The 26,254-nt window shown below is 43.8% G+C and overlaps 1 protein-coding gene and 1 long non-coding RNA gene across 2 annotated transcripts; both read right to left on the reverse strand.

Moving 5' to 3' along the window:
• Window positions 1-880: 880 nt before the first annotated feature.
• Window positions 881-22,452, reverse strand: LOC119647406 (caprin homolog). Its single transcript, XM_038048282.1, has 5 exons — window positions 22,051-22,452; window positions 12,170-12,519; window positions 11,222-12,099; window positions 10,582-11,165; window positions 881-3,346 (listed from the first exon to the last, which is right to left on the reverse strand). Exons 1-5 carry the CDS (start codon window positions 22,360-22,362, stop codon window positions 2,417-2,419), a joined length of 3,054 nt encoding a protein of 1,017 aa, XP_037904210.1. The 5' UTR covers window positions 22,363-22,452; the 3' UTR covers window positions 881-2,416.
• Window positions 19,853-22,030, reverse strand: LOC119647407. Its single transcript, XR_005248862.1, has 2 exons — window positions 21,328-22,030; window positions 19,853-20,084 (listed from the first exon to the last, which is right to left on the reverse strand). It is a non-coding gene; the product is annotated as an uncharacterized LOC119647407 (long non-coding RNA).
• Window positions 22,453-26,254: the final 3,802 nt, after the last annotated feature.

Raw genomic sequence — 26,254 nt, forward strand, 5'->3', positions numbered from 1 at the left:
TTCTCCTCCGCCCGCCAGTCCAGTCCAGCTGTCCTTTCTCGCCACAATTCCCAAAAACTTTGTCTTCTCGTCCTGCTATTCTTTCCGAGAACCACTTCCCATGCTGCTACTTTCGCCTTGAACTCTGTTGAGTTCGTGTTACAGCAACATGCGCGTGCGCCTACGGATACGGCAAATTATTCCCCTCTGTCAAGATTAATTCGCCCGAAATAATGTGCAATCTGCGGCGAACATTAGGGTGATTGCACATTATGAAATGCATTATTTGAGCAAATTAATTCAGAAAGAGGCGAATGAGACTCCGTTCCCGCCACGAAGCCGCGGCTACTACAGCCATGAAGACAGAACAACCTCTTGTATCATATTACTTTGCTTAGCGCTTAGCTGTTCTAGCAACACGGCTAGGCAGGAGGGGCTAGTGCCTTCCCGATCGTTATTAATCCGGTGAATCTTACCTCCGAAACACTTCTGCTTGAAGCGCAACCGTGAATCTTCGAAACTTTGAAGAAGGCGACATCAATGCGTATTAATGGCAGGAATTCACTACACGTCGGAAAATTAAGTTGATAAATGAAAAGTTCCCAGGAAGATAATGATTCCCACACATACTGTAGTTTTATCGATGGGTAGTGAAATCACAGTGCACGGAAACTGCAAAAGTTCCTCACGTTCGCAAATATTTCGCCGATTGAAGACTAATCCAATTTGCACCAAACTGCTCGTTATAATATGAAGTCATTACCCTGATAAGAAAATCAACTCTACCAATCTACTCTACGCTCTGCGTTCACAATACCCCAGTTAAACTCAATAAATTTTGAAAATTTGAATGTATTTCCATGAAACACAATAAATACAAGTAGTACATCATTTTTTGTCATTTTTATCATACGTTTCTCTAGTCATATACATTTTTGTATTCTGTCGTGTTGCTTGCTTTATTTTTTTTTTTTTGTTTTCCTTTTTTTCCCGTTTAGTTGTTTCAATTCTCATAAATCAAGACCAAAATATAATTCAGTCCAAGTTGTTGCCAATGAAAACTGCCTTTTGAAATATTTTGTTACATAAATTTTGGTGTTTCTATTCTCTCGGTTCGTGCAATTCAAAGATTCAAATATAACATTCATGGAGTATTTAGACTTGCTCAACATATGAAACTGTTTGCTATGATCTTTGTGGTGAAATTGATGAATGAAGATTCCACATATTAGCAAGTTTTACTTTCTCTTAACTATAAGGCTGCAGTTTTAAGTGTCCGTGAAAAGATAGCGCCGTTCGATCATGATATTGTATCCTCTGTCGGATAGTCTAAAAGTGAGCGCACGAATCACCAAAAACATTGTCTACATTTCACTTGAAACTCCCCCTTCATTTTGCCAATTTAAAAACTTTAACACTTTCAGCTCGAGCTAATTTATTCTGAACTATTCATACAAAATAACTTAAGTAATTGATTTAATTCATTTTCAACTCAGTATTCACATAATTTCAACAGCGTTTTTCGATCCTAGATACAAGCCAAGATAGTCTCAGACCAAATAGGAAATCTTTGAATCTATGGAGGCGTAAAAATAAATGGTCAACGATCAAGTGCATTTCACCAACTCATAATAAAATCCAGCCAGTGGTATGTAGCCACGTGTAACAAGCACACACACGAACGGCGAATCTTAGCGTGTACGTCATCTGGAAGTTCGGTGACCTCCATCAGAGTAGGTGCCCACTGGAATTGGAAAGACTACATTTAGACAATGTGATCACAACACACACACACAGAAGGGCGATGGGGGCACTGTTATAAAAATAAGCTCATCAAAACAACGCAAAACTTGCTTTAATACAATAATACTATAATATGAATCCGAACGCCTTTTCTTCCTTTAGTAAGTCTTTCTATTCTACACTTCATTCTTCTTCGGTTTTCCACCGGTAAAACGAAATTCAGCCTTCCTAAATTTTAGTCAAGATGTAGCGAAACGTCAGCCTTCTGCACCGAGCCCATTTCTTGCATTCACAACCTCCATGAACGCCGTCCTCCTTCCAGCGGTGTGCCCCGTTTTGTTGTCCTTCCACTTAAGTAAATGCAACAGTTTTCTTTCTTCTTATTTCGTTTTCACATATATTTTTAAGTTAAAAGCAATAGCCATCATATATTTAAGGTTTTCGTAGGGTTTTCTTCATTCACTTCATAGATATATCGCTATATTAGTTTTAAAACTTTTTGACTCGTATTTTAAAGATTCTCATTTGAATAAGTAGCATATACTTTTATGTTTTAAGGAATTATTATATTTGCTTTGCTCTGTAATTCTCGTTTTCTCTTCTGTACTTACTAACTCATTCGTAGTTTTTATATTAATTAGATATTTATATAATTAAAAGATGGTTTGTTTTATTCTAAATGTATAGCTGTTGGTTAGGCATTAATGTCCTGCTGCTGTCGCACGTTGTTTGGGGGTGGTGGTGGACGCGAGCTCCCATAGGCACTGCCGGGATTGTTGCGCCCGGGCCGTGTGTTCGGATTTGCCGACATGTTACCGCCAATGTTCGAAGATCGGTTGGGATTTGGCCCAGCACCGCCTCCTACACTATTGCGTCCGGATTGCGGCTGAGATGGGCCGCCTGCAGTGTTCGGGGGACCACCAATGCGGCCACCACTTTGCTGTCGGCTATTTGGTGGCATGGGACCACCGCGCGGCCGATAATTATTGTTAGCTCCTCCTCCAACATAATTGCCACTCGTATCCTTATTGCCGTATCCACCCGTATTGCCATTTTGGTTCTGATAGTAGCTTTCGTTATTCCTAAAGTACATGCCCGTGTTCCGATTGTTCTGTTGTTGTTGATAGTTGTTAGAGCGACCTCGGTATCCGTTCGATGGTGGTCCACCACCGCTGCCACCACTGCCTGGATTATTTGAACGTATTCCGCTACCTCCACGTCCTGTTCCACCGCTGCCGCCTCCTGTCCTATTACTTCCGGGGAAATTGTTACGTCCACCACCCGTTCGACCGGTGTAGTTGTCATTGGGGATATTCTTCCACGTGTTGGAGTCGTTTTGATTGTCAAAATTACTGTTCCAATCATGTTTGCTACTGCTATTACTGCTGTTGGCCACATCGTTACTCCACTGATTCGATTCTTCTTCCTGGCGAGATCCCATCGATTGCGAATGCGGTTTCTTTTGTACGTGAGGTTCATGAGCATCCCAGTCTTGTGATGATTCCGGTTTCGATCCTCGATTATCGTTCAGGTCGTCAAGTTGTTTCTTGTCGTTGGTTTGATGCTGCGATTGTTGTTGGATTGACTCGAGAGTGTCTTTAACGGGCATCTGTGCAACGGAGGTCTGAAACAATGATATCTAATGTTAAACTTCTAGTATTTTCACATACAAGTAAATTGGGGCATTTATATATATATGGCGGTCAAAGGGTAGTATAGGTCCCAGGGCAAAACGTGGATTGGTACCCGCGATGGAACATAAAACCTGGGAAACCCCTGCTGAACCAACACCTCTACTATCAAACCCTATCCCCACCTCCACGTGGTGATCGCTGGGAGTTATTTCTTTATGAAAAACTGCAGACGGAAAAGGATGAAGGCGAATCTCTCGCGCCTAAAAACGGGACAAAATGTACCAACTGGTCCTCCAGGTTAGGGGTTGGGCAGGGCTGACAACCCTACACGGAAAACCGATGTTACGAAGACACGAAAGGAGTCTCGAACAGGATGAATCTTACAACAACGAAACCGGTAACGACAACGGATTAACGATTTGCGCATTTTCTCATGGAACGTGCGCTCCCTGTACAGACCGAATGCTGCAGAGCAGCTAGTCGATACCCTGTCCCAATATAAGACTGATGTAACAGCGTTACAAGAGATGCGATGGACAGGGCCCGGTTTCCTGGATATATATTATAGCGGCCATCCAGTAAACCATGTGTGCTCGGAGTAGGTTTCTTAGCCAGCCAAAAAATGAAACCTGCTGTTATCGGCTTTGAAAATATAAGCGAAAGGCTATGCACTCTGCGTTTGCGAGGCAATTTAGAAATATAAGCTTCATAAACTTTCACGCCCCTACGGTTAACAAGCATACATGGGCCTGTCAAGACGGGACTACTTTCAACCAAATTGACCACGTGCTGATTGAACGCCGACACCTCTCAGCCTTGATGAATATCAGAACATATAGGGGGGCCAATATAGACTCGGACCACTATCTCGTTGGCATGGTGCTCCGAGCTCGATACCGCCACAAAGATACTTCGCCCCAGCCGCAAAAAAAGTCGGAACGGCTGGTTTGACGATGAATGTAACGTATAAATGGAACGGAAGAATGCCGCATACCGAGTAATGTTGCATTCTCAAAGAACGCGGGCACCCTCAGAGACTTATCAGGAACTCCGTCGTGCGGAGAAACGACTTCACAGACGGAAAAAGGAAGCCTGGGAGAACCAACAAGTCTGAGAACTAGAAAAGTATAGGGAGCAACCGCACCAGGCGCGGAAGTTTTACCAACAAGTCAGCAGGATGAAGCCTTATACACCACGATGCTTATCCTGCCGAGACAAAGAGGGAAATATGATTTCCGACAGAATGGGCATATTGGAGCGATGGATTGAGTACTTTGATGAGCTACTGAACAACTAGAACATCGGCGAATCGGAGGTCCCGCCAACTGAAGACGACGGACAAATACTGCCACAACCAAGTATAGGAGAAACAGTCCTGGCAACGAGGCATTATCTGTCTCTGCTGAGTACCATCTATAAGATATTTCCCTCTATCTTGCTAGGCCGGATAGCCCCATATGCCCAGAACATCATTGGCCCATACCAAAGAGGCTTCACTTCAGGAAAATCAACAACAGATCAGATTTGCTCTCTGCGGCAAGCAATGGAAAAACTGTTAGAATATGGACAACAGTTGCATCATCTATTCATCGACTTTAAAGCCGCTTATGATAGCATAGCCAGGGTAAAACTGTATACGGCCATGAGAGAATTCAATATCCCGACTAAACTGATAAGAGTGACTAGGCTGACCCTGACCAATATGCGAGGTCAGATAAAAGCAGCAGGATCACTCTCAAGACCATTCGACATCAACAACGGTCTACGAGAAGGGCATGCCCTATCATGCGTCCACTTTAACCTGGCCCTCGAGAAAGTGATTCGTGATGCTGAGGTAAATGCAAGAAGTACGATCCTCTTTAAGTCCACCCGAGACGTACAAACTGCCTTCATACAGATCGAGTAGGCGGCGCGAGATCTTGGGCTGCACATCAATGAAGGCAAAACAAAATATATGGTGGCAACGTCAGCACCGAAAACCAACATCAAATCGCACTGATCAAACAGGAAGAATAAAGATAGGAGACTACAACTTTGAGACCGTTGATAACTTCTCTCATCTAGGGCCGAAAATCACAATCGATAACAGCTACGATGATGAAATCCGCGCACGGTTGTTGTCAGCCAACAGAGCCTATTTCAGCTTACAAAGACTGTTCCGCGCGAAACGTCTCACCATAGGGTCAAAGCTCTTACTGTACAAGACTATGACCTTGCCAGTCCTCATGTATTCCTCGGAGACTTGGGTTCTTAGCAAGAAAAATTGCGAACTCTTGGCCGCGTTCGAGAGAAGAATCCTATACCGTCCATGACCGTCCGGTTGTGGATAAAATCCGGATATCGAATTGGTGGTCCTCGGCGCAAAACCGGAATGGCTGGTGTTGCTTATTAAGGCAGACCGGATACCGGTTGTGTATATATATATATATATATATGAGAAGTAAATTGAAAATAACTTCGAAAGGATATTTGGAGTGCCCACAAAAACATGAAAAAATACACTTGAATACAAGCAATTGGAACGGAAACATTAAAGTGGGGAAAAAATGAAATAAAATCAAGTGCCTTTGCCAAGATGAAGTTCGGCCAATATTCAATAAATGGAAGACTATAGAAGAAACTTCCATTACTCCAAAAATTCCTACGTGGCGGACTGTACGTCTACCAATTTACGCCCCATCGCTGACGATTATTTCTGACCAACAACATCCACTAGCCCACACCCGGATGAAGTTCTCCATAAGTTATTGTTTCAGGCCAGAAACCCCCCATGACAGCGTGCAGCCATGAAATGCTGGAAGCTTGGAGCTTATGAGTAGCGATGGAGGTCACTCCCCCAGTGCTACCCCCATATAGCAACACAGAAAGAACGGAACATCGACCAATTGGAGAGATATTTCTACTAGCAACCAAAGTTAAAAAAACACCTACGACACATTAATAGAGCTGGGAAGGATGCGATGACCCGTCAGAGTAAGAACCTTCTTGTTTGGAATATGAGGGATAATTCACAACCCATAGGTTGTCAGAGAAGCCGCAGCATTTGACGCTCAACATCACATCAAGACACACATATTGGATCCATTCGTCATTCATTATTTGAAGCTCATTATGGATAAATCACTTCTTTCTAAATATCAGTACGCCTACAAAAATTGCTCTCCACGGGATGGAGCGTGTATACCGTGTCTACTGTGACTCTAAGTTCCCAAAAAAACTCTTCGAGAAAGCGTATGGTAACGTATAGTGTAATGCTGTCGGGTTTCGAGATATTTTACGTCTAGGGGCTTTGCTGCCAAGGGAAATTTGGGCATGTCCAACGGGTTATATAACAGGTAAGTTGGATTACAATGAAAATTCAATGCAGTGTTCTTAGCCAGGACAGAGTGTAAGACTACCAATGTACTGCAAGAAAATATCATTGTATTTTCCATTCTTTTAAAAAAAAGATCGGGAGAGATGGGACAGGAGTTTCCTCAAAAACACACAATATATCCGAATTGACCAATCATTTAAAATATGTAAACATAGTCCAGGCCGTGATGGGACTCGTTGCTACCTGCACTAAACTGAGAAACATTTCTAGAACCTAAATTTGAGCTTATAAGCCAAACACCCGCGAATGCAACAAAAACCACAGCCGTCCGCATACTGCACTGGTCAGTAGGAGATCAACTCGAAATACCTTTTCAAATATCTATTGACGAAGCTGCAGCGAGAATGGAGGAACTCTCATGCGCTTTATTTAGCAGACTACTAGCAGACAGTAAATAAGCAATTCGTTTGACGACGTCAAATAGAAAGCAAGGGGTTTGATATCTTTTGTGAATTCCACCGACTGTATCTGAGAATTCGAATCAGCCAGAGGTAATTTTAATTCCCTTGCTCTCTTACAAGTATCACTGTCTCGAAAGGTCTAGTATCAAAACGGCACACATATTACTAGTTACGATCTGCATCGCGGAGCAACCACTTTTGCCAACCAGATTACCACTGTTGCGTTAGTAAATCAAATCAGTAAAAGATGCATTTTTAATGTTCTTTGCAGCCCATACAATTTCTATAGAGCTTATTTTAAATCCACATTTTAAGGTCCTGATAATCTAAGGCTTCCCTAAATGAGTAGAAGAAGCAAATGAACTCTTGGAAACAGTCAAGCACACGTCGCCAACCTGATTGACAAAAAGCAGGCTAGATTTTTTTCTAAAACCACATTAACACCCTGCGCCATCCACGATCGGATCAACTTGTCAGTTCCACCTGACTGGCGACTGGAACGTGGATGAGATCCGGCCGGCCTCTTAGTTTGGACAGTTCAGGCGCCCAGTAATCGATTGCAAAACGATTCGGCCTTCCGAAAAGAGGCAAACCGGTACGTGTGTGCGTTAATGCCCCCGACCGATGGTCGTCGCACAGTGCATTAAGGCAGTGAGAGAGAATTTCTTGCGCGTTTTATAATTCATATATTTTAGTGCCGACAGTGGTACAGAGCTCGATGTCACTCGATTCACTTTAGATTCAGCCTTATAAATATCATCAAGTTCAAATCGTTCAGCACCAATGTTTTCCCTGTGTTGTGACTGCAGTGGAAGCTAGCAAGCTCTCATCTACCCATCTCTCAACTCTTGTCTGCGACATGTCGCCGAACAAAATCTTGCAGGAAAAAGTACGTCAGCGTAATGGCAAAAATAGCAGTGGATAAGCCACACCTTGAAGAATTGTCAGTGTTATTACTGACTCTGCTATATATTCGAATCTCAAGAAGAAGTCATTAGAAACGACGCAGTAGTGCAAGCTTCTTGGAAAGTCATAAGGAAACTCCCGCGTTGTATCCTTCAGTTATAAAACGTGGCTGCAACAGCACCAAGGATACTGACTGCAATAAATGTCCCTCCGAGCTTACCATCCAAAAAACATTAAAAACCCCCTTTTATCATTTTACAAGATCGGAAAATGAAGTTGTATGAGGTAGCAGAACACGTAAACATTTGGCACGAATACTTGGTTGCGAAAAGCTATTTGCACGATAGATGCCGGCGCTTCCTTACTCCGGAGCCCAAATCCATAGTTTGGCCTCGTTGTAGCGTAATCGACAGGACTTTTTGCGTCGATTTTTGACTGCATATTTACGGAACAAATCAACCATTACTCGCAACGAGTCCAACTATGTAGAAGACCTAATAGCCAACCCGGGGAGATATGATAACGACTCTTTGGGGATTGATTATGTGGAAAAGAGAATACCCATCACGGACGACTATTACCCAACCTGAAGCGATGACGAAATCAATGCAAAACAGTAGTGCATGACAAACAAAAAAGTATTACTCGGCTGCAACAACAAACCGGTACATTTATCTATGAAAGCGACAGTCAAATTAGACGAATTATACTACGAATGGGTGCACTCCACTCCAGCATTCCCCAGATCTGATCACCAGGGACTATTATTTTTTCCCCCATTTAAAAAAAAAAATCCCCGCAGAAAGAAATTTACCTCAAATGCTGATCTTTATATTTTACAAACCTCTTTTTCAAAGAATATTAAAATATGGTAAAACTGCCAGGTTAGGATAAAGACTATACCGAAGAATAGTGCTGTGAGATTTAGGCAGTGAAGCCCTACGGCCATATATCAGGAACTCTGAGCATTTCAAAAGATGTAGGCCAAATGTAAGTTGAGTTTTAGGACGGAATTTTGTATTGGGCTTCCCAACCAACGCGGAATGGAAGATAAATCATGTGTTTTGGAGTTGCAGCACAGTATTCTTTACCAGCGGATCAAAGAGGATTATGAAGATGCAGCAAAATTATTCTCGGATACTCAGTGTCGCTACACTGTCTTACGATTTTGTAGGATACGACGCCAAGAGATGCTGCCGATACTTGCAGCCTGAGCCAGGCGGCCGTTCAAGGCTTGTACTCAGTGACAACTTCCTCCAGGCTGATGGGGCGACTAAAAAGCAATGAACGGAGGCTTGCGGTAATGGAGACGAAGATACTGCGTTAGACTAGTGGCATGACACATTTTGATCACATCCGAAATGAGTATATCCGCGATCGTTATGAGGTTGCACCGATCGTGGAAAAATTGCGAGAGAAGCGTCTTCGATGGTATGGTCCCGCATTTCGTGCTAAAGAGAATTCACTTGCCAAGATTGGTCTGAACATCGAAGTCGATGGTAAACGACCAAAAGGCAGGCCGAAACAACGGTGGCTTGATACGCTGGATGAAGATTTAAAAGCCTCGAGGATTGCACCCAGATCAGGCATTCGATCACGAGGAGCTAAACAGGACAAAGGCTAAAGAGAAAGAAGAAGATGCGCTGAAAAATCTGGGCGACACGGTTAGTCACCACCCTCAATGTCCCCGGTCCTAGGAAGACACGAGGGAATGAGCAGATGGGCCAATTGATCAAGCAGGGCTCCGCTCCTGACAATGCCTCAGTGGGCGCAGTTAACGCGCCGCTGGCTGCGAAATCTACTCGTACCACTTGACAACAGCTCACTCCAAATGGCGAACGGTCACCACTTGGGTTAATTAAAGGAGAATCTGTACCTCCTACACCAGATCAAAATTGTTCGTAAATATTAACAAACCCGATAACGAAAGCTTTTGAGTCGAACCCAGCAAACCCTGTCATTTGCGTTGTCGAAGTTGCAGAGAAGAAAACAAACTTGTTCGTGTTCGTGAATGCTGCATGCTGGTACCACAGCAACTGGATGTAACTATTATACCTAGGCTCATACCGAAGAATAAAAACATCTACGGCAAACAACTTTTTTCCTTCTCACACTCTGCACTTTCCACTCCATGTAGTATATAAATTAGACTTTGAAAGTTGACCCAATTTGTTTGTTCAATTAATGGAGCTTACTAGATGGCTGCTTTCATATTTGGGAGAAAGTAATTAAACAAAGTTAAAAACGGGATCCATCGATCATTGGTATATATAGGAAAAATGTGGAGTTTGGTTGGAGCAAAACATTTAAAACGCCAAAAGTGTTCTTCGCTTTTCCATTGACATTTCATTCTCCGCATCCATGCACGTTTAAAAGTGCAACAGGCAGAGCTTTACAAGACTGTCCTTAATTGAGTACAGTGAATCGAATGAACACTTGATAGTATTGACAACAAGGGCAACTATATGTTTCAATGTTGTGTATGTGCAGCTGCAATCACCCTAGTATTTTTTTATAATGAAAAAATCTAAACTGAACTTACCGGAAGTACGCCCACAATAGCCGGATTCTGTGGTTGTTGGAATTTGTTAGCTGGGAAACCCGGCAGTGGAACGTTCGCACCACTGGGTGGTCCACCACCCATAAGATTCACTATATTCACGGCCGCTTGCTGTGACATTACATCAACTACGTTTTGACTATCCACCATACTGTTCAGTATTTGGGATTGTGTCTGTTGTTGCGATACAACTGCCTGAGCCGTCGGCACAAGAGACTGTAGCGGAATACCACCGGGACCTACAGGTTGTTGCGGCGAATAAACGACCGGAGGCAGTTGTGGTTGCTGTTGTTGCTGCTGCTGTTGTTGTTGTTGGACAACGGCTAGATCAGGATTTTGGGTAGCTGTTGGTGGGAAAATGCTTGCTGCTTGTGGCGGAACAACTGGTGGGAATGATTGATTTGTGAATGTCTGTGAAGGGATCCCCGATGCTGGAGTTCCCTGTGATGGCAATCCTGGCTGAAGAGGAATTTGAGGTTGTTGTTGTTGCGTTGACTGTTGCTGCTGTGATTGTTGTTGAATGAGCGGCTGTGGAACTGTGCTTGGACTTTGTGGAGCAAGCACTCCTGCAATGAAAATTAAGGTTAGCACAACTCTCAAGAGAATTTGTAAGTCATCTAACCTGGAGGATTAAGAGCAGCATTCGCTACTTGTCCATCGTTCGCTGGGAAACCACCAGGCGCAATATCGGGTGAATCCAATTCACTTTCTTGTAAAAAGTAAAAATTCGTTGACCCGATCACATCAGCCAAAGGTCGTATCTGCTGAAGATACTGATGTTGTTTGTAATAGCCTTGTTCCACTGCACGCACTGTCGTTGGAGGGAAGTGTGCACCATGAATCTGATTAACAGCACTAGCTGGCGGCACACCTCCTTGTGGGATTTGCGCCACTTGCGGCGGCTGTTGTCCTACAACTCCACCAGGTGCCGCAGTCGGCGGGGGCACTACTGGTGGTACCATCACCGGCCTCTGTAATTGAGGCTGTGGAGGTGGCATCTGTCCTGCACCCAACAAACTTGGTGGTTGCACTTGGGTTTGCGGTTGTTGAAGCAAGGGAGTTGGTTGTGGAAATGCTGGCGCTGGCACGGCCGCAGCAGATGGTGCTTCGAATTTCGGAACGTCCACATGCGTCGTTAGAGGTTGTTGTGGTTGAGAAATATGCATTTGAACCATTTCACTCGTGACCATTTCCATTGAATTTTCCTGTTCGTTTATGCCTGTTTTTGTGTCCGTTTTCTCGTCGTCTTGAACTTGATCCGTCGACTCTTCTTCACCAGTTGTTTCTTCTTCCACAGATTCCACCTTTCCAGCACGATCGAAATAGCCACAGTCTTGAATACTTTGGAATAGTTTCCGTACACTTTCGAATGTCGAATCAGCGTATTGTTTGGGTCGACCGTCAATCGTAAACGAGAAAAGTTCAGCAGCCTTTTGAGCAGTCACTAGAAACGGTGTATCCTCTGGCGATTCTTGGCGTTTAATGGAAACATCGATAAAGCTGAAAACAGAAATTGTTTATTCAAGAAATAGTTTAAAATCAATTGTTCTATTCGTAGATGTTAACTTACAATTTCTCCAATAGGTTCAAGTCGTTTTCTTCCAGTTTCGTTGCCCCATTCGTTCCACTAAGAAAATCTTCCCGTACGGTTGCATCGGCGAATTGCATCAGAATATTTTGAATTGTCAATACTTCACGGATTTTCAAGATTTCAGCCTGAGAGCGCAATATAGCCTCTCGTCTAGCCAATTTCTTTTGCTCCTTCTCGGCATTGTTGGAAAGTTGAATCATTTGTTTCGTGAGATCCCGAGCAAAGTCGAGGCATTGCATAACCTCATCATACTTGGCAACAGCTTGCTTTTGATCGGCACTCAATTCTTTACCGGAAGCTTGTATCGCACGATATGATTCCAACTTGGTCTGAAGTGGAATAAAGATAATTTTATGTCATGAAAAATCTGGAAGAGTTTTAATCTATTATAGAAAAATGGAAGTGGTTGGCATACATATTTGTTTGTGATTGATGGACTCCGAAACAGTTCAAAGGATCGCCGTTAAAATTGGTTTTTATATGTATTTTTCAATAAAGAAGGTTCTTACGCTATACAATCGCCACTAGAAAGCACCGCAAAGGGCTAACTTCTACACCGTTCATCTGATCGTCATGAAAATTAGTAAAGAGTAAATTTTTAACTCCATCCTCGTATGACGTGAAAAGTTTGTGCAGGAAGAGAGGAGCGGCTCCCCTTCAATCCTGATGAAAGGTTCGTGACGCGTCACCCCTCGTCAGAAGTTATGGCCTTTTAAAGTGATTTTTTGTTATGTCGTCATGGTAGTGTTTTAAATATCAACCCTGGCGCGTTAAGGAGAAAGCATAGAAGACAAGGAAGGTCCTCCTCTCTAACTCCGTTAAAATAATGTTACAGCCATTCCCGCTTAAAAAGTTACGGGGCTTCGATTTGGGACTATTTTCATGTTACAACGCTAGGGTTTAACTCTAAACTACTCCCAGGCGGAAAAGAGAGGATGAACGGAGATTCCTCGGTCAAAGCCCGTTGAGAAATCGGAGCGGTCATCTCTGCTTCAAATGGGGGATATTTTGAATCATCATGACATCTAACGTCCAGCGCCCTATACACTGCTTCATGCATATGATGTATTCCTAGTGATCTCGAACAACTTGTCCAAAAATGGAATGATCGCCTCATGCAACACGGTTTCAGATTGAATCTAAACAAAACTGAATTTTTGACGACCCATCCCCATGAAACAGGCACAATCAGAACTGAGCAATTTAAATACCTCGGTTCATCGCTATCAGCCAATGGAGAACTGCGTTATGAAATTGCTTCACGCATTAACGCAACCTGGATGAAGTGGAGTTCCATACCTGGTATCCTTTATGATCGACGTATCAACGAACGTCTCAAACTTAAAATTTACCGCAATGTCATCCGTCCGTCGCCCTCTATGGTTCTGAGTGTTGACCGACTATAAAAGACAATGAACGATGTCTTGCAGTAATCGAGACGAAGATGTTGCATTGGACTAGTAGCATGACACCTTTGGATCACATCCGAAATGAGAATATCCGCGATCGATATAGGATTGCACCAATCGTGGAAAAATCGCGAGAGGGGGATCTTCGATGGTATGGTCACGTAATTCGCGCTAACGAGAATTCACTTGCCAAGATTGGTCTGAACATCGAAGTCGATTAAACGTCCAAAAGGCAAATCGACTTCATACGCTGGATTGGGATTTGAAAGTCTCGAGATTGCATCCAGAGCAGGCATTTGATAGAGCCAAATAACGAAACCGATTACGACGAGCCGACCCCGCTTGTGAACGGGGCAAAGGCTGGAGAAAAAGAAGAAGATGAAGTTTGATTTTTCAGCGAAGAATCGTGGTGATCGTCCTTCTGAAAGGTTATGCCGCCCCGAAGAGGCACTATTTTCGTAACATAAATAAGCTTATTCGTGAGGTAATCATCGTCGCGATGTTCAAGGGAGGTTACAGAGGGAATCCGCCCCATAATCTTCCACCCCTCGACCTTATCTGAATAGATGTGAAAGGAGCTGGAGGGGCAAGGAGCAGACCTCTCCGCAATCCCCCTTGCACATCGCAACGATGATTGTCCTTATCCTGTTAACTTATTAATGCTACGAAAACAACCCTTTTTCAGGGCACCGTAAATTTTTAAGAAGGAATTTTTACGGGTTTTTAGCACGGTAGAAAAAGAAAGACTTTGTTATCCCTTCTCCCTTTACTTCCTTCCCCGGGGTGAGGTTGGCAAATCAGACTTCACCATGATGACATCAAAATATTATCCATTTGCAGTGTCTTAACTTTTCAAGAGGGCGGCCGCTGCGATTTTCCAATTGCCATGAGTTTTCATCAGGTTTGAAGAGGAAATTGTCTCTCTATCCCACCATAAAGTCTTCACCTACGCCAAGAATAGAATTGAAATTCTGAAAATTATTGAAAATGCCACCCAAAAAGTCGAACATTGGAAGATTATCCAACCATGCAAGGCAACTGCCAGCCAGTAGAGTTGTTGAAATATCTAGGGAACAAGACTCGCGATAAGAAACAGAACCAATCAGAGCCTTTATTTCCAGAGCTACTGGAACATAAGAACAGTGAGAAGCATGATTTAACAACCTCAGAGTTTGAGCTTTCACTTCAAGAGGTGTAAAAATATCTCAACTCAATTCGCGAAGAGCAAGAACCACAACGTGGTAAATGCTCAGGACAGGTTCGATCGATATTGAGAAACGATCCCCATAAAGCAGCATTCAATTACAATGAAGACTACAACTACAAAATGCACTGAAATGTCGTCAGTGATATAATGGTTATACTGCCGCTTACATTATCGCGCTTTGAAGTTTCGGTACGAAAAGGCCACGCAAACTGAGCCGCAAGAGCCACTTCTATTGCTGGAGCTACTCAAGAATCCAACACTTTTTACAGAATATTCAGAAATATAAGGCATGCTTGCGAATCGCATCGTTTGGAGCGACCAATAATAGAAAATATGGCAATTTCATACCCACCTTCGAGTTGTAACAGGGATGCAACGTAAATGCCTCTCGTGTAGGGCACGCATTGATTTGGAGACCACAAGCAGAGTCCCGTCGAGATTGGCACATCGGTACTGGTTTATATTGAGCACAGGGGACGCCTACCTAATACATCTGCTGCAACTAAGGGATATACGGACGAATTGTACAGCGCAACTTTACACTAACGTCACAAGAGATACAGCCACCTTGAAACTCCCACAAGGGGGCCAAACACAAAAAAAATCGGTCTGGGACCACATTCCCCAAGAATTCTTCTGGAGCATATACTTAAAACGGCCATCCCGGTTCCGATGGTACCAGATAACCTCCGGTAAGCTTCATAGCATGAGCCAGTTTAGATGATCCCCCCTCGGATTTGATCGCTTTCCTCAAGTGCGTGCGAATGGAGTGCAATGGCAAGTGTATCATCTGACTTATTGACTTCATAAGGGAAATCCCCAGTTTCTGCAAATATACCTAAACAGAACAACGTCTGCCGGGTTCAACTAGTCTAGCTTATACGAGTATGCAAAAAAATCACTTTATTATTTTAAAAAATGTTCGTCCATCGCAGCATCTTAGTGGCTATTCGGTATATATACCTCATCAGCAAGGCACAAGTACAGCACCATTCGTGCAGGATGGGTTTAGAGAATAAATCAATTTAGATTCAGGAATTTGCATAGATATCTGCATGAATCGAGATTTATGGTTTATGAACTGAATTGCACGGGGGAAAAGTTCTTGAGGGTTCAATGTGTCTACCTGCACTTAACACCTTGGGGCTGTACTCTTCATTGTGATGGAGGTGTTAGATAGGCCCCGCTATCAACGGTATGAATTATAGGCCTCTACAAAGTATAAACTGGTACCGCCAATCACGGCGAGGATAGTATTTTGGTCTCAATTTCAATAGGTTTGGGCTTATACAGCAGCAACTCACTTCAATCACCCAGAACTTCGTATCAAATGGTCAATCTAAATCCCCAAATGAAGAATTGCGACATTCTAATTACATGGATATTTGTCCGTTAAATTTTTTCTGCGGAATATTTGCACACATCTAGAAAATTATTTTTGCATCGAACAAAAGAATGTTAATTTAAAATTCTATGACGAGGGTATACATCAAACTTTTCAAGCTCCAGAATGTCATAACGTCATGGTTATAGTTTAAATGCGTGCCAGGCATGACCATTAACTATTACTTATTTATCGCTCATAAATGGAAAAATCAACATGCATTTTCATTACTTCATTGCAAACCCCTTACTATGAATGAAGTAAGGAAGCAACTATAAAGAGACTCGTATCAATGCTGGCAGATTTCTTATTAATTCGTCACCAAGATCTACTCAGGAGTCTCGTAGCCACGGGAAGGGGCAAGGGCAGTGAATTGATTTAATCATCCGCAATGGTCTTCACAGTGGAAACTTAATATGTAGTTCAGTTATAGAAAGAATATCACTCGAATGAAAGAGGCTTGGAGGCAAGGGCGAGATTAAACCCATACCAACACATAGGCCAATAAGCCTCAGTTCCTCCCCTAGCAAGGCACTAAAAAACTGGCTAAAAAGTGCAACTTGGACTCAGATTGGATCTGGAAACAGAATTTTTGACGACCGATCCACTGCCACCAGTGAGATTTGAACCGTGACCTTCCGTACGACAGCATTGTGCTCTAATCACTCAGCTATTCGGACACTGGACCGCTGGATTTTGCTGAGTGATTAACTGAAAGTTTCGCGACTCCATCTGGTTGAGGCCTTTAACCGAACAAAATGGTGAAACTTATCAAGACATGCCGACTTCGATTCTGAACGGGACAAAGAGTGAATGCTGGGATATAGATCATTTCAATACAACGCATAGGAACATGTCACAAGCGATCTAGTATTGACGATGGGAACGCAACAAAAAATCACGGATTCCGACTCAGTACAGATCTCAACGGGACTATATCGCTCTATCTACGCAGCTAATCGAATAAAGCCTTGGTGTGAAACAGATAAAGTACAGGGAGCAACCGCACCAGGCGCAGAAGTTTTACTAACAAATCAGCAGGATACAGCCTTATACACCTCGATGTTCATCCTGTCGAGGTAGAGGGAAATCTGATTTTCGACAGAATGGGCATGTTGGGGCGATGGGTAGAGTATTTTGAACTGCTCAACAACCAAAATATCGGCGAGTTGGAGGTCCCGCCAACTGAAGACGACGGACAAATACTGCCACCACCAAGTGTAGAAGGAACAGTCTGTGCAATTCCTCGGTTTAAAAATCATAAGTCGCCAGAAGCCAATGGAATTACAGCCGAATTGGTTAAATAAGGAGGCGACCAATTACACCAAGTAGTTCATCAACTTGTGCTCAACGTGTGGGACAGCGAATCAATGCCTGACAACTGGCAAACGGGCATTATCTGTCCCAACATAAAAAAGGAGATATCACACAGTGCAGCAATTATAGAGGTATTACGTTGCTAAGTACCATCTATAAGATATTCTGGGCTATCTTACTAGGCTAGATAGCCCCATACCCCCAGAAGATTATTGGCTCATACCAAAGCGGCTTCACTCCATGGAAAAACTGTTGGAATATGGCCATCAGTTGCACCATCTTTTCATCGACTTTTAAGCCGTCTATGACAGCATAGCCAGAGTAAAACTGTACACGGCCATGAGGGAATTCAATATCCCCACCAAATTGATAACGCTGACGAGGTTGACCCTTTCAGTTTGCAAGGCCAGATAAAAGGATTACTCTCGAAAGTATTCTGACTGACTAGGCTGACCCGGACCAGAATTCGGTATCCCGACGAAATTTATAAGACTGACTAGGCTGACCCTGACCAATGTGCGAGGCCAGATAAAAGCAGCAGGATCACTCTTGAGACCATTCAACATCAACAACGGTCTACGAAAAAAGGATGCCCTATCATGCGTCCTCTCCAACCTGGCCCTAGAGAAAGTGATTCGCGATGCCGATGTAAATGCGAGAGGTCTTCATCGACATTATGGGAAGAACAGCCCGAGATGTACAGTATACCTTCATCCAGTAGTAGTTCCTAGTAATAGAGGGAATGGATGCCCTGGATGCGCTTATATTCCAAATAACTGGCGTGATGTGAAGATGTTATTCATTCCCAAACCAGGGAAACCCACCTACACAGACGCAAAAAGCTTCCGACCGATCAGTCTAACGTCCTTTCTGCTAAAAGGACTAGAAAGACCAATAGATCGGTTTATAAGGGATACACACATTCCTAAGTGGCCACTTCACCATAGGCAATACGCCTACCAGAAAGGCAAATCCATGGAGACAGAACTCCATGATCTTACGGCAAAAATTTAAAAGGCGATGTTCGAAAAAGAATACGCCTTAGGCGCATTCATGGACATCGAAGGTGCCTTCAATTATGCCTTGGCAAGGCGGCATGGAATCAAACCGCTGCTAATCAGTTGGATCCTTCACATGCTGGAGTGGAGTCTATTGAAGCAGGATGTCTTAGGAGCTGCCCACAGGAAGGGATTCTCTCTCCACTGTTATGCCTCCAGGTAATGGGTACCCTACTGTGACTCCTGGAACAAGCATTTGCGGACGACTTAACCGTAATAATTACCGGCAAGTTTGCGGACACAATATGTGGCCAGGCGAAGATATATGCCATCTCATTGACAGCAGAAGAATGTCTAAGACAAAAATGGAAGGGTCGCACCATTCGAATCTGTTCCGATAGTCGGGCGGCATTATCAACACTAAATGGCAACAACATATCAAGCCAGTTGGTGTGGAGTTGTCATCACGTGCTGCTGAAACTTTCCCGACTGAACGAAACATTCCTGATGTGAGTCTCGGGGCACTCTAACATCACTGGTAATGAGGAAGCTGACAGACTGGCTCGCCGAGGGTCTGGATCCGCAATAGCCATCCACTGTCAAGTCTACTCTGAAGGGTGAAATTGGAAGGACTCATGCAGCCGAGTGCAGAAATTTAGACTCTTGCCGGTAGGCGAAAATTCTTGTGAAGTCCCTTAAGAGTGGGACATGAAAACCCTAGTAGGGTTTTTAACCGGACACTGCTCCTTAAACTACAATATGGAAAAGATTGGGGTAGTGGTTTCGGCTATGTGCAGCCAATGTGAGGAGGAGGAAGAGACGACCCTGCAGTTTTTATGCAGCTGCCCGAGATCGGAGGATGTCGAAGAAAAAGCTCTTACTGTATAAGACTATGATCTTGCCAGTCCTTATGTATTCCTCGGAGACATGGGTTCTTAGCAAAAAAAAAACTGCGAACTCTTGCCTGCGTTCGAGAGAAGAATGCTCCGAAGGATCTTTGGCCCCCTACATTAGGATAGACGATTCCGGAGCCTACGTAACGACGAAATCTATGAGCGACACCACGACCGTCTGGTTGTGGATAAAGTCCGGCTCAACAGTTTGCGGTGGGCGGGTCACTTAATCGGTATGGAAGGGGATGATCCAGCTCGGAAAGTCTATAAGGGCAAAATCTATGGTAGAAAAAGAAGACGAAGCAGGCCCTACCTGAAATGGAGCGGTGGCGTAGATCAAGACGCCAGACAGCTTTTAGGGATATCGAATTGGCGGACCTAGGCGCCGTGGGGTGTCTGGAGTTCCTTATTAAGGCAGGCCTAGAGCGGCTACCGGTTGTTGCGACGTTGATGATGATGATGATATGAACAACATAATTTCATTTAGACGGGCTCTGACCAGGGTTCGGAAGGCGAATCCAATTTGAATAGCGATCATGATGAATAAGACATAAAATTCGCGAAATATTACCTGAGATCAATAAATACAAAACACAGATCTTCTTACTGGCGCAGTCCGATATGCATAACAAACGTTGAATCACATTTTTGTTTTGTGATGGGGGCAGGCCTGACTTCGCCGTCCACTGAAATTGAATCGCTGGATCAATTGGGAAGAAACTTCCTCCCATGGCCGGTGGTCCACGACCACCCCCGTTTCAGGCTAGGTATTCAGAAAGGCAACTCGTCAAACGCCACCTCACCTCTGCCTTGGGGGCAGCGTGACTATAATGGTTACTAGGTGTTATTCGCACCCTCTGCCCTGGATGAAACTGCGGGGAAGTCTGCTTTTAGCATTGAATGTTTACAACGTACCACCCCATGGAAAAGATAATGCACTTGTGTAAGCCAAGGTATGAAACTCTGGCAAGCGAAAGTACGTAAAAACGAAAGGAATCTTGGCGGTCTAGTCTCCACCGAACGGCAAGGGCATCAACAAGTTAGCTAAACAGGGTGGTGTCGCTGCAATGGCCATTACAATGTTAGATATCAAGAGGGTTCTCGTTCGGAAAAGCAAGGGAAACAAATTGAATTGTAAAAGAGTAGTGAAAATTTTTTAAAGGGGATTTGGAAACAGCAGTTCAAATGCCACAGTTAGACCATTGAAAAGAAGAAAGCCGATATTGGAAAATTACACAATAGATGAAAGTACAATCTCTCTAAATTCTTGGCAAGTATTGAGGACATCCGGGGGAGGATTTACTTTGAATGGTTCGTAATAATAAATCCTAGAATTTTATTACGAAATTTGTCCCACAATATTCTGAGATTCTGTCAATTTCAGAAGAAAAATCATCCAAAACTTGATGAAGAAATTGTAAAAACGCCGAATCGATTCTCTGGTTTGGACAATGCGTGCGTCATTTTTCGAAAGTAGAATTATTGAACACGCAACATTTAACGGCGGAATTTTCTGCAACTATCTTGAATTAGAGCTTTCAATCCCCGTTACCAAACAGTTAAATTTGGGAAGCACTCGATCTGCATCTGACGCGTGAAATCCATCTTAAAAAAGAAATTTCCGGAACTCTGAGTGCTCAATTAGCATAGCAAGTCCATTTAACAACGAATGACATGAAAGGACCCTCTGACAGCGTCATCAGGGATTGCATCATTTCTGGCACAAAGTGCCAACAGGACTTCAGTCGTCAATCATTTCACAGCGTGGAAACTCTACGCATATTTCCCAGAATCATTGAAGTTTCCTCCTTCCAACACGCAGCCTTCAGTGAGCTCTCGCGTAATGTCAACGAACTGTTACGACTGGCAATTCCCACTGAGTCGGCACACACGCTCGACGATGCACATTCCACAGATAAAATGACTCACAAACAATAGCCACCAGATTCTGTCAACAACTCGGAACTAGTTACATCCAGGCCCTTGAGTTCCGTACTCGGCCCGCTCGTTTTCAGCCAATTGCGCTTCGCTACCAACCCTTTGTTTGGCACCCAGCACCAGCCATTCGACCCGCAATGTCAGTTGCAGTCGGCCAAATCTCGTGCGACTAGAAATGCGCAGAAACGCCAGATCCCACTGCAATTATTGACACAATTGCTTTCCTGTCCGATCGCCCATTGACCGGCTTCTTCCCGGGCTGCGTCGCGCCAGCAAGGGAACTGCAAACAATGCAATTCTGTCAACTGCAGCCCCATTGAGTGCCGCACAAAGAGCACATGTAAATATGGCGTCTTGGGAACACAATACGGGGCGAGTTTCCCACTAAACACTGGCTCCTTTGTGCCGGAGCGGTCCCAATTGCATGCACCGAATCCACTCGGGGGCCTCGTGAGGCGTCTTGTCAACGTGCGATCACGTTCGCCGATTCCCAGCGCATCTCGCAAATACTCTGTCCAGCTTGAAACAAAAACAAAACGCAGAAAATCGAGGACGTGCAGCAGCGAACGACGTGGGAACGGAACGCGTGAGAACCGATTTTCCTGTGTCGGGCGCCCCAAAAACGTGGGGGTGGCGAGCAGTCCCTCCGCAAGTGCACTTGCGGCTCCCGACCGAAACGTGAACAACTACAAATCCTACACTTTCGCCAATTACCTTGCGCTTCTCCAAATTCCGAATCTTGTGCTCGATTATCACCAATGTTTGTTTGATGGGCGTCGAAACGGCATTCGAGTTATGGTTTTCGGCGGCAACATTGGGCACAGAGGCAGTGGCCGTAGCCGCACCGCCACCGGCAGCATTTACCGCACAAGACGTCGCCGACGGCGTCGCGAGCGAATTAATCGCGTTTATCGAACTTGCCGCGGACACGGGGCTCTTTGTTGTCGTAGTCGTCGTAACAGAGCTGGGGTCCGCCGGCGGAACGCTGGAGGCTTTTGCTGACTTTGCACTTGAGGCAGAAGGCATCCTTCACGGGCAACAACTCAAACAGGAATAGAAAAAAATACACTCTTTGCACTCGTCTTCGGCCGTCGTATCATGCGACACCGCTGTATGGAAAACGTTTACGCCGTGAAGTTGTCGCGAGTGAGAGGGCTGATAACTGATTGGGATGTTTCGGTTGGGAAAGTTGGTAGCAAGGACGATTTTATTCGGATAAGTTCAAATGCAATTTTATTGATGCGTAAATTATATTACATAATTCATTTGGAATGTTTCGATCGCTCTATGACTGTATTTCCCTCAATCAATCCAATTTCATGTTTATTTTTTTGCACCATCACAAATTACAACAAATAAATTCTCTCATAAGTGGATAAAATGGAAGAGTTATCCTGAAGTACAAAGGAAAATAATTGTCTATCAATTATTTCTAATTTAATTCTTTAAGATCACTTGACGGTATGAAAAAAGTTATCTTAGATATATTTTAGAGAATTTCCCCTTCTCCTTAGATTTAATGATCCTTTTGCGCCACAATACTCTTCTAAGACCAATTTTTATTAGATATCTTTTTCTGGATTTACTTTTACTTCCATTAAGCGTTGTAAAATATAAGGAATAGGTCAAAATAAATGCATTTACCCCTGCATACAAGATATTAGGTGCTTGTGTCTTTGCTTGTATATATGCATAATAATATGTTTTCTGTTTACTCCTTTGTGGGGTATAGCGCATCCATACAGGTCTAGTTTTAGTTTCACAATCATCACATTTAGTGCTGTACAAGTGCAAAGCTTACAGCAGCGGTTAGGCACAAAGATTAACACAAACATCCATGATGAACCGGTATTCGAACCAAGGCAACTAGATCGAGAAACTGATGATTAAACGCCGTCGTCATCAAATCAATAATCGATCTGTTGAGATATAGAGGCGACCACTGCCTTTTTTTCTGTTCTTATATAGAATGATTAGAGACGTTGTGAGTCTTTCCCACTGTAAAGTATAATTTGCTCCGCTTCTCGGAAACGTACAACAGCTAAGATTCAGTCGACGCCACTAATCAGATACTGAAACAGAAAGTGCTGAGAACAGTGGAAATTAGTCTTCTATACTCGAACAACTCGAGATGTACAGTCTACCTTCATCCAGATCGAGCAGACGGCGCGAAATCTCGGACTGCACATTAATGAAGGCAAGACGAAGTACATGATGACAACGTCAGCGCCAAAAACCAAAGAACCAACAACATCAAATCGCACTGGTCGAACCAGAAAAAAAGGAGACTACAACTTTGAGACCGTTGAAAATTTCTCCTATTTAGGGTCGAAAAACACAACCGATAACAGCTGTGGCGATGAAATCCGCGCACCGTTGTTGACTGCCAACAGAGCCTACTTCAGCTTATAAAAACTGTTCCGCTCGAAACGTCTCACCATAAGGTCAAAGCTCTCACTGTACAAGACTATGATCTTGCTAGTCCTGATGTATTCCTTGGAGACTTGGGTTCTTAGCAAGAAGAATTGCGAACTCTTGGCCGCGTTCGAGAGGAGAATCCTGCGCAGAATTTTTGGCCTCCTACATGGGGTTGGACGATTACATGGGGTTGTGGATAAAATCCGGCTCAAAAGGTTGCGGTGGGCGGGTCACTTAATCCGTACGGATGAGGATGATCCGCCCGGAAAGTCTATAAGAGCAATATCTATGGTAGAAAAAGAAGACGAGGCAGACCCTGCATGAAATGGAGCGATCGCGTAGGTCAGGACCCCAGACAACTTTTAACGATATTGAATTGGTGGGCTTCGGCGCAAAACCGGGGTGTCTGGAGTTCCTTATTAAGGCAGACCTAGATCGGATACCGGTTATTTCCGTAACCTAGATATTGGACAAGAAGTGTTTACTTTTCTTATCTATGACCTGATTTAGATTCTTTACCAGATTACAGCTGGATACTCGTCGAACTGAATATCATTTGGGGATCCTTGAAGGGCCACCTGGAAAAAAATTTCAATTAAACTTTCCACCCCCAATGCGAGCATTAGCTCCATAAACCAACTGGAGACAAAGATTGAGGCTTAAAGCAGGCTTTAGGCTGGAATAAAGATCTATATCATTTCAGGAGGATGAGTACAGAAATTAGAATATTTCTTAAATATAAGTATATCATCACGCATACAGGGACTGTCCAAAAATATACAGGAGAGTCATCAAGGTAGTCCTGGTTAATGATAATCATGGTTACCATTTACGCCTTGGTTGATTATAGCGCGTCAATCACACCTACGCTCCATCGTTCACAGTTCGGTGAAATGCATTTCAACTTCCCCCAGGACTTCCCAAGATGCCCGCACACCTCCTTTGCTGTTCTTTGACGAGTGCTCTTCGGACGGCCCACTTGTCGGCTATCTTAGGGGAGTGGGTTCCACTGCATGTTGTAGCCAGCAATGTCTACCCATTAATGCAGACAAGAAGAGTGCGATAACCCTTCAGATTGAGACCCTCGGTTTTGTTTGCTTATCTTCAGTCTGACTCTATATATAATACCTGTCTTCCTAAATGCAGAGCCATTTGGCCAAGGTTTATGACCAGGAGAGGAAGCAAACAGATGGCATCAGCGTAGTGTGATCGACGTATCAACGAACGCCTCAAATCTAAAATTTACCGCAATGTCGTCCGCCCGGTCGCTCTCTATGGTTCTGAGCGATGGCCGATTATAAAAGACAAGAGCGGCGTCTTTCGGTAATGGAGACGACGGCGTTTTGATCACATCTGAAATCAGGGTATTCCCGATCGATATTAAGTTACACCGATCGTGGAAAAATTGCAAGAGCCGTCTTCGATGGTATTGCCACGTAATTCGCGCCAACGAGAATTCACTAGCCAAGATTGATCTGAACATCGAAGTCGATGGTACGCGACCAAAAGGCCGGCCGAAGCAAGGGTGATTTGATACGCTGAATGGAGATTTGAAAGCCTCACCACTGCATCCAGATCAGGCATTTGATAGAACCAAAAGGCGAAACCGATCACGACGAGCCGACCCCGATTGTGAACGGGACAAAGGCTGAAGAAAAAGAAGAAGTCATAGTCCTCTGGGCAAGGCAGCATGAAGAACGTCACCGATAACAAGAAGTAATATGGGTGACAAGATCCACCCCTGGCGGACACAACTTTGGTCTTTAAATTTCTCTGAGATTTTACTTCGATGCAGCCCGTGACATATTTTGCCATCATATGGCGCTCTGATAATAGCTATTAGTTTCTCCAGAAACTCTCCTGCGTAGAGCACTCCAGATACACACCCTGTTCATACTATCAAAAGTGAAGATCTAAACTCCACAAACTGCTCCAAAATGATCCGAATGATGTTGACGTAGCTAATGCACGAGATCCAGAGCGGAAACTAGTCTGCTCTTGGTCCATCAGGCTTTCGAGATGTTCTTAGATGTATTCTTGGATTGTTTTATTATTTACACTCAAAACCCCTTTCTTTGCCTTTCTTTGGAATTCTTTGGAGCGATCATCCCCTTCTTCCAAGTCTCTGATTGGCAGGATCTCCATACAAGTGGAAGTAGTTGCGAATTATATTGAAGTTAAACAGCCAGTTGTTTGAGTCTAAGTTAGACTAAAGCAGAGGTGAGGCAGTCTCTGAAGAGTTGTCTTTGCCCTGAATGAAACCATTAGTCCTTTTCTGGTTTTTGTATGCTTGGATGCTATGCCCCAAAGTAGGGATCCGTGGACCAAGAAACGTGGAAATAAGTTGTTCTCCATTTGGTCCGGTCCGACATCATGTGGATATGGACTTAGGACTCCCCATACCCTAAACAATCATATTTCAACAACAAAAAATATTAATCATATTTCGTTTTCGATAACCAAAGGTTTTCGCATGTTACAATGACTAGCCACTTCATCC

This window comes from Hermetia illucens, chromosome 2, assembly GCF_905115235.1.
Source record: "Hermetia illucens chromosome 2, iHerIll2.2.curated.20191125, whole genome shotgun sequence".
NCBI classification, from domain to species: Eukaryota; Metazoa; Arthropoda; class Insecta; order Diptera; family Stratiomyidae; genus Hermetia; species Hermetia illucens.

Excerpts from the sequence above, each read along its gene's own strand:
- LOC119647406 (XM_038048282.1), bottom strand. The coding sequence starts at position 22,362 with ATGCCTTCTGCCTCAAGTGCAAAGTCAGCAAAAGCCTCCAGCGTTCCG. Across the intron at positions 12,520-22,050 it reads GGAATTTGGAGAAGCGCAAG|ACCAAGTTGGAATCATATCG; the intron begins GTAATTGGCGAA and ends ATTCCACTTCAG. Across the intron at positions 11,166-11,221 it reads TGCTGCTCTTAATCCTCCAG|GAGTGCTTGCTCCACAAAGT; the intron begins GTTAGATGACTT and ends TTTTCATTGCAG.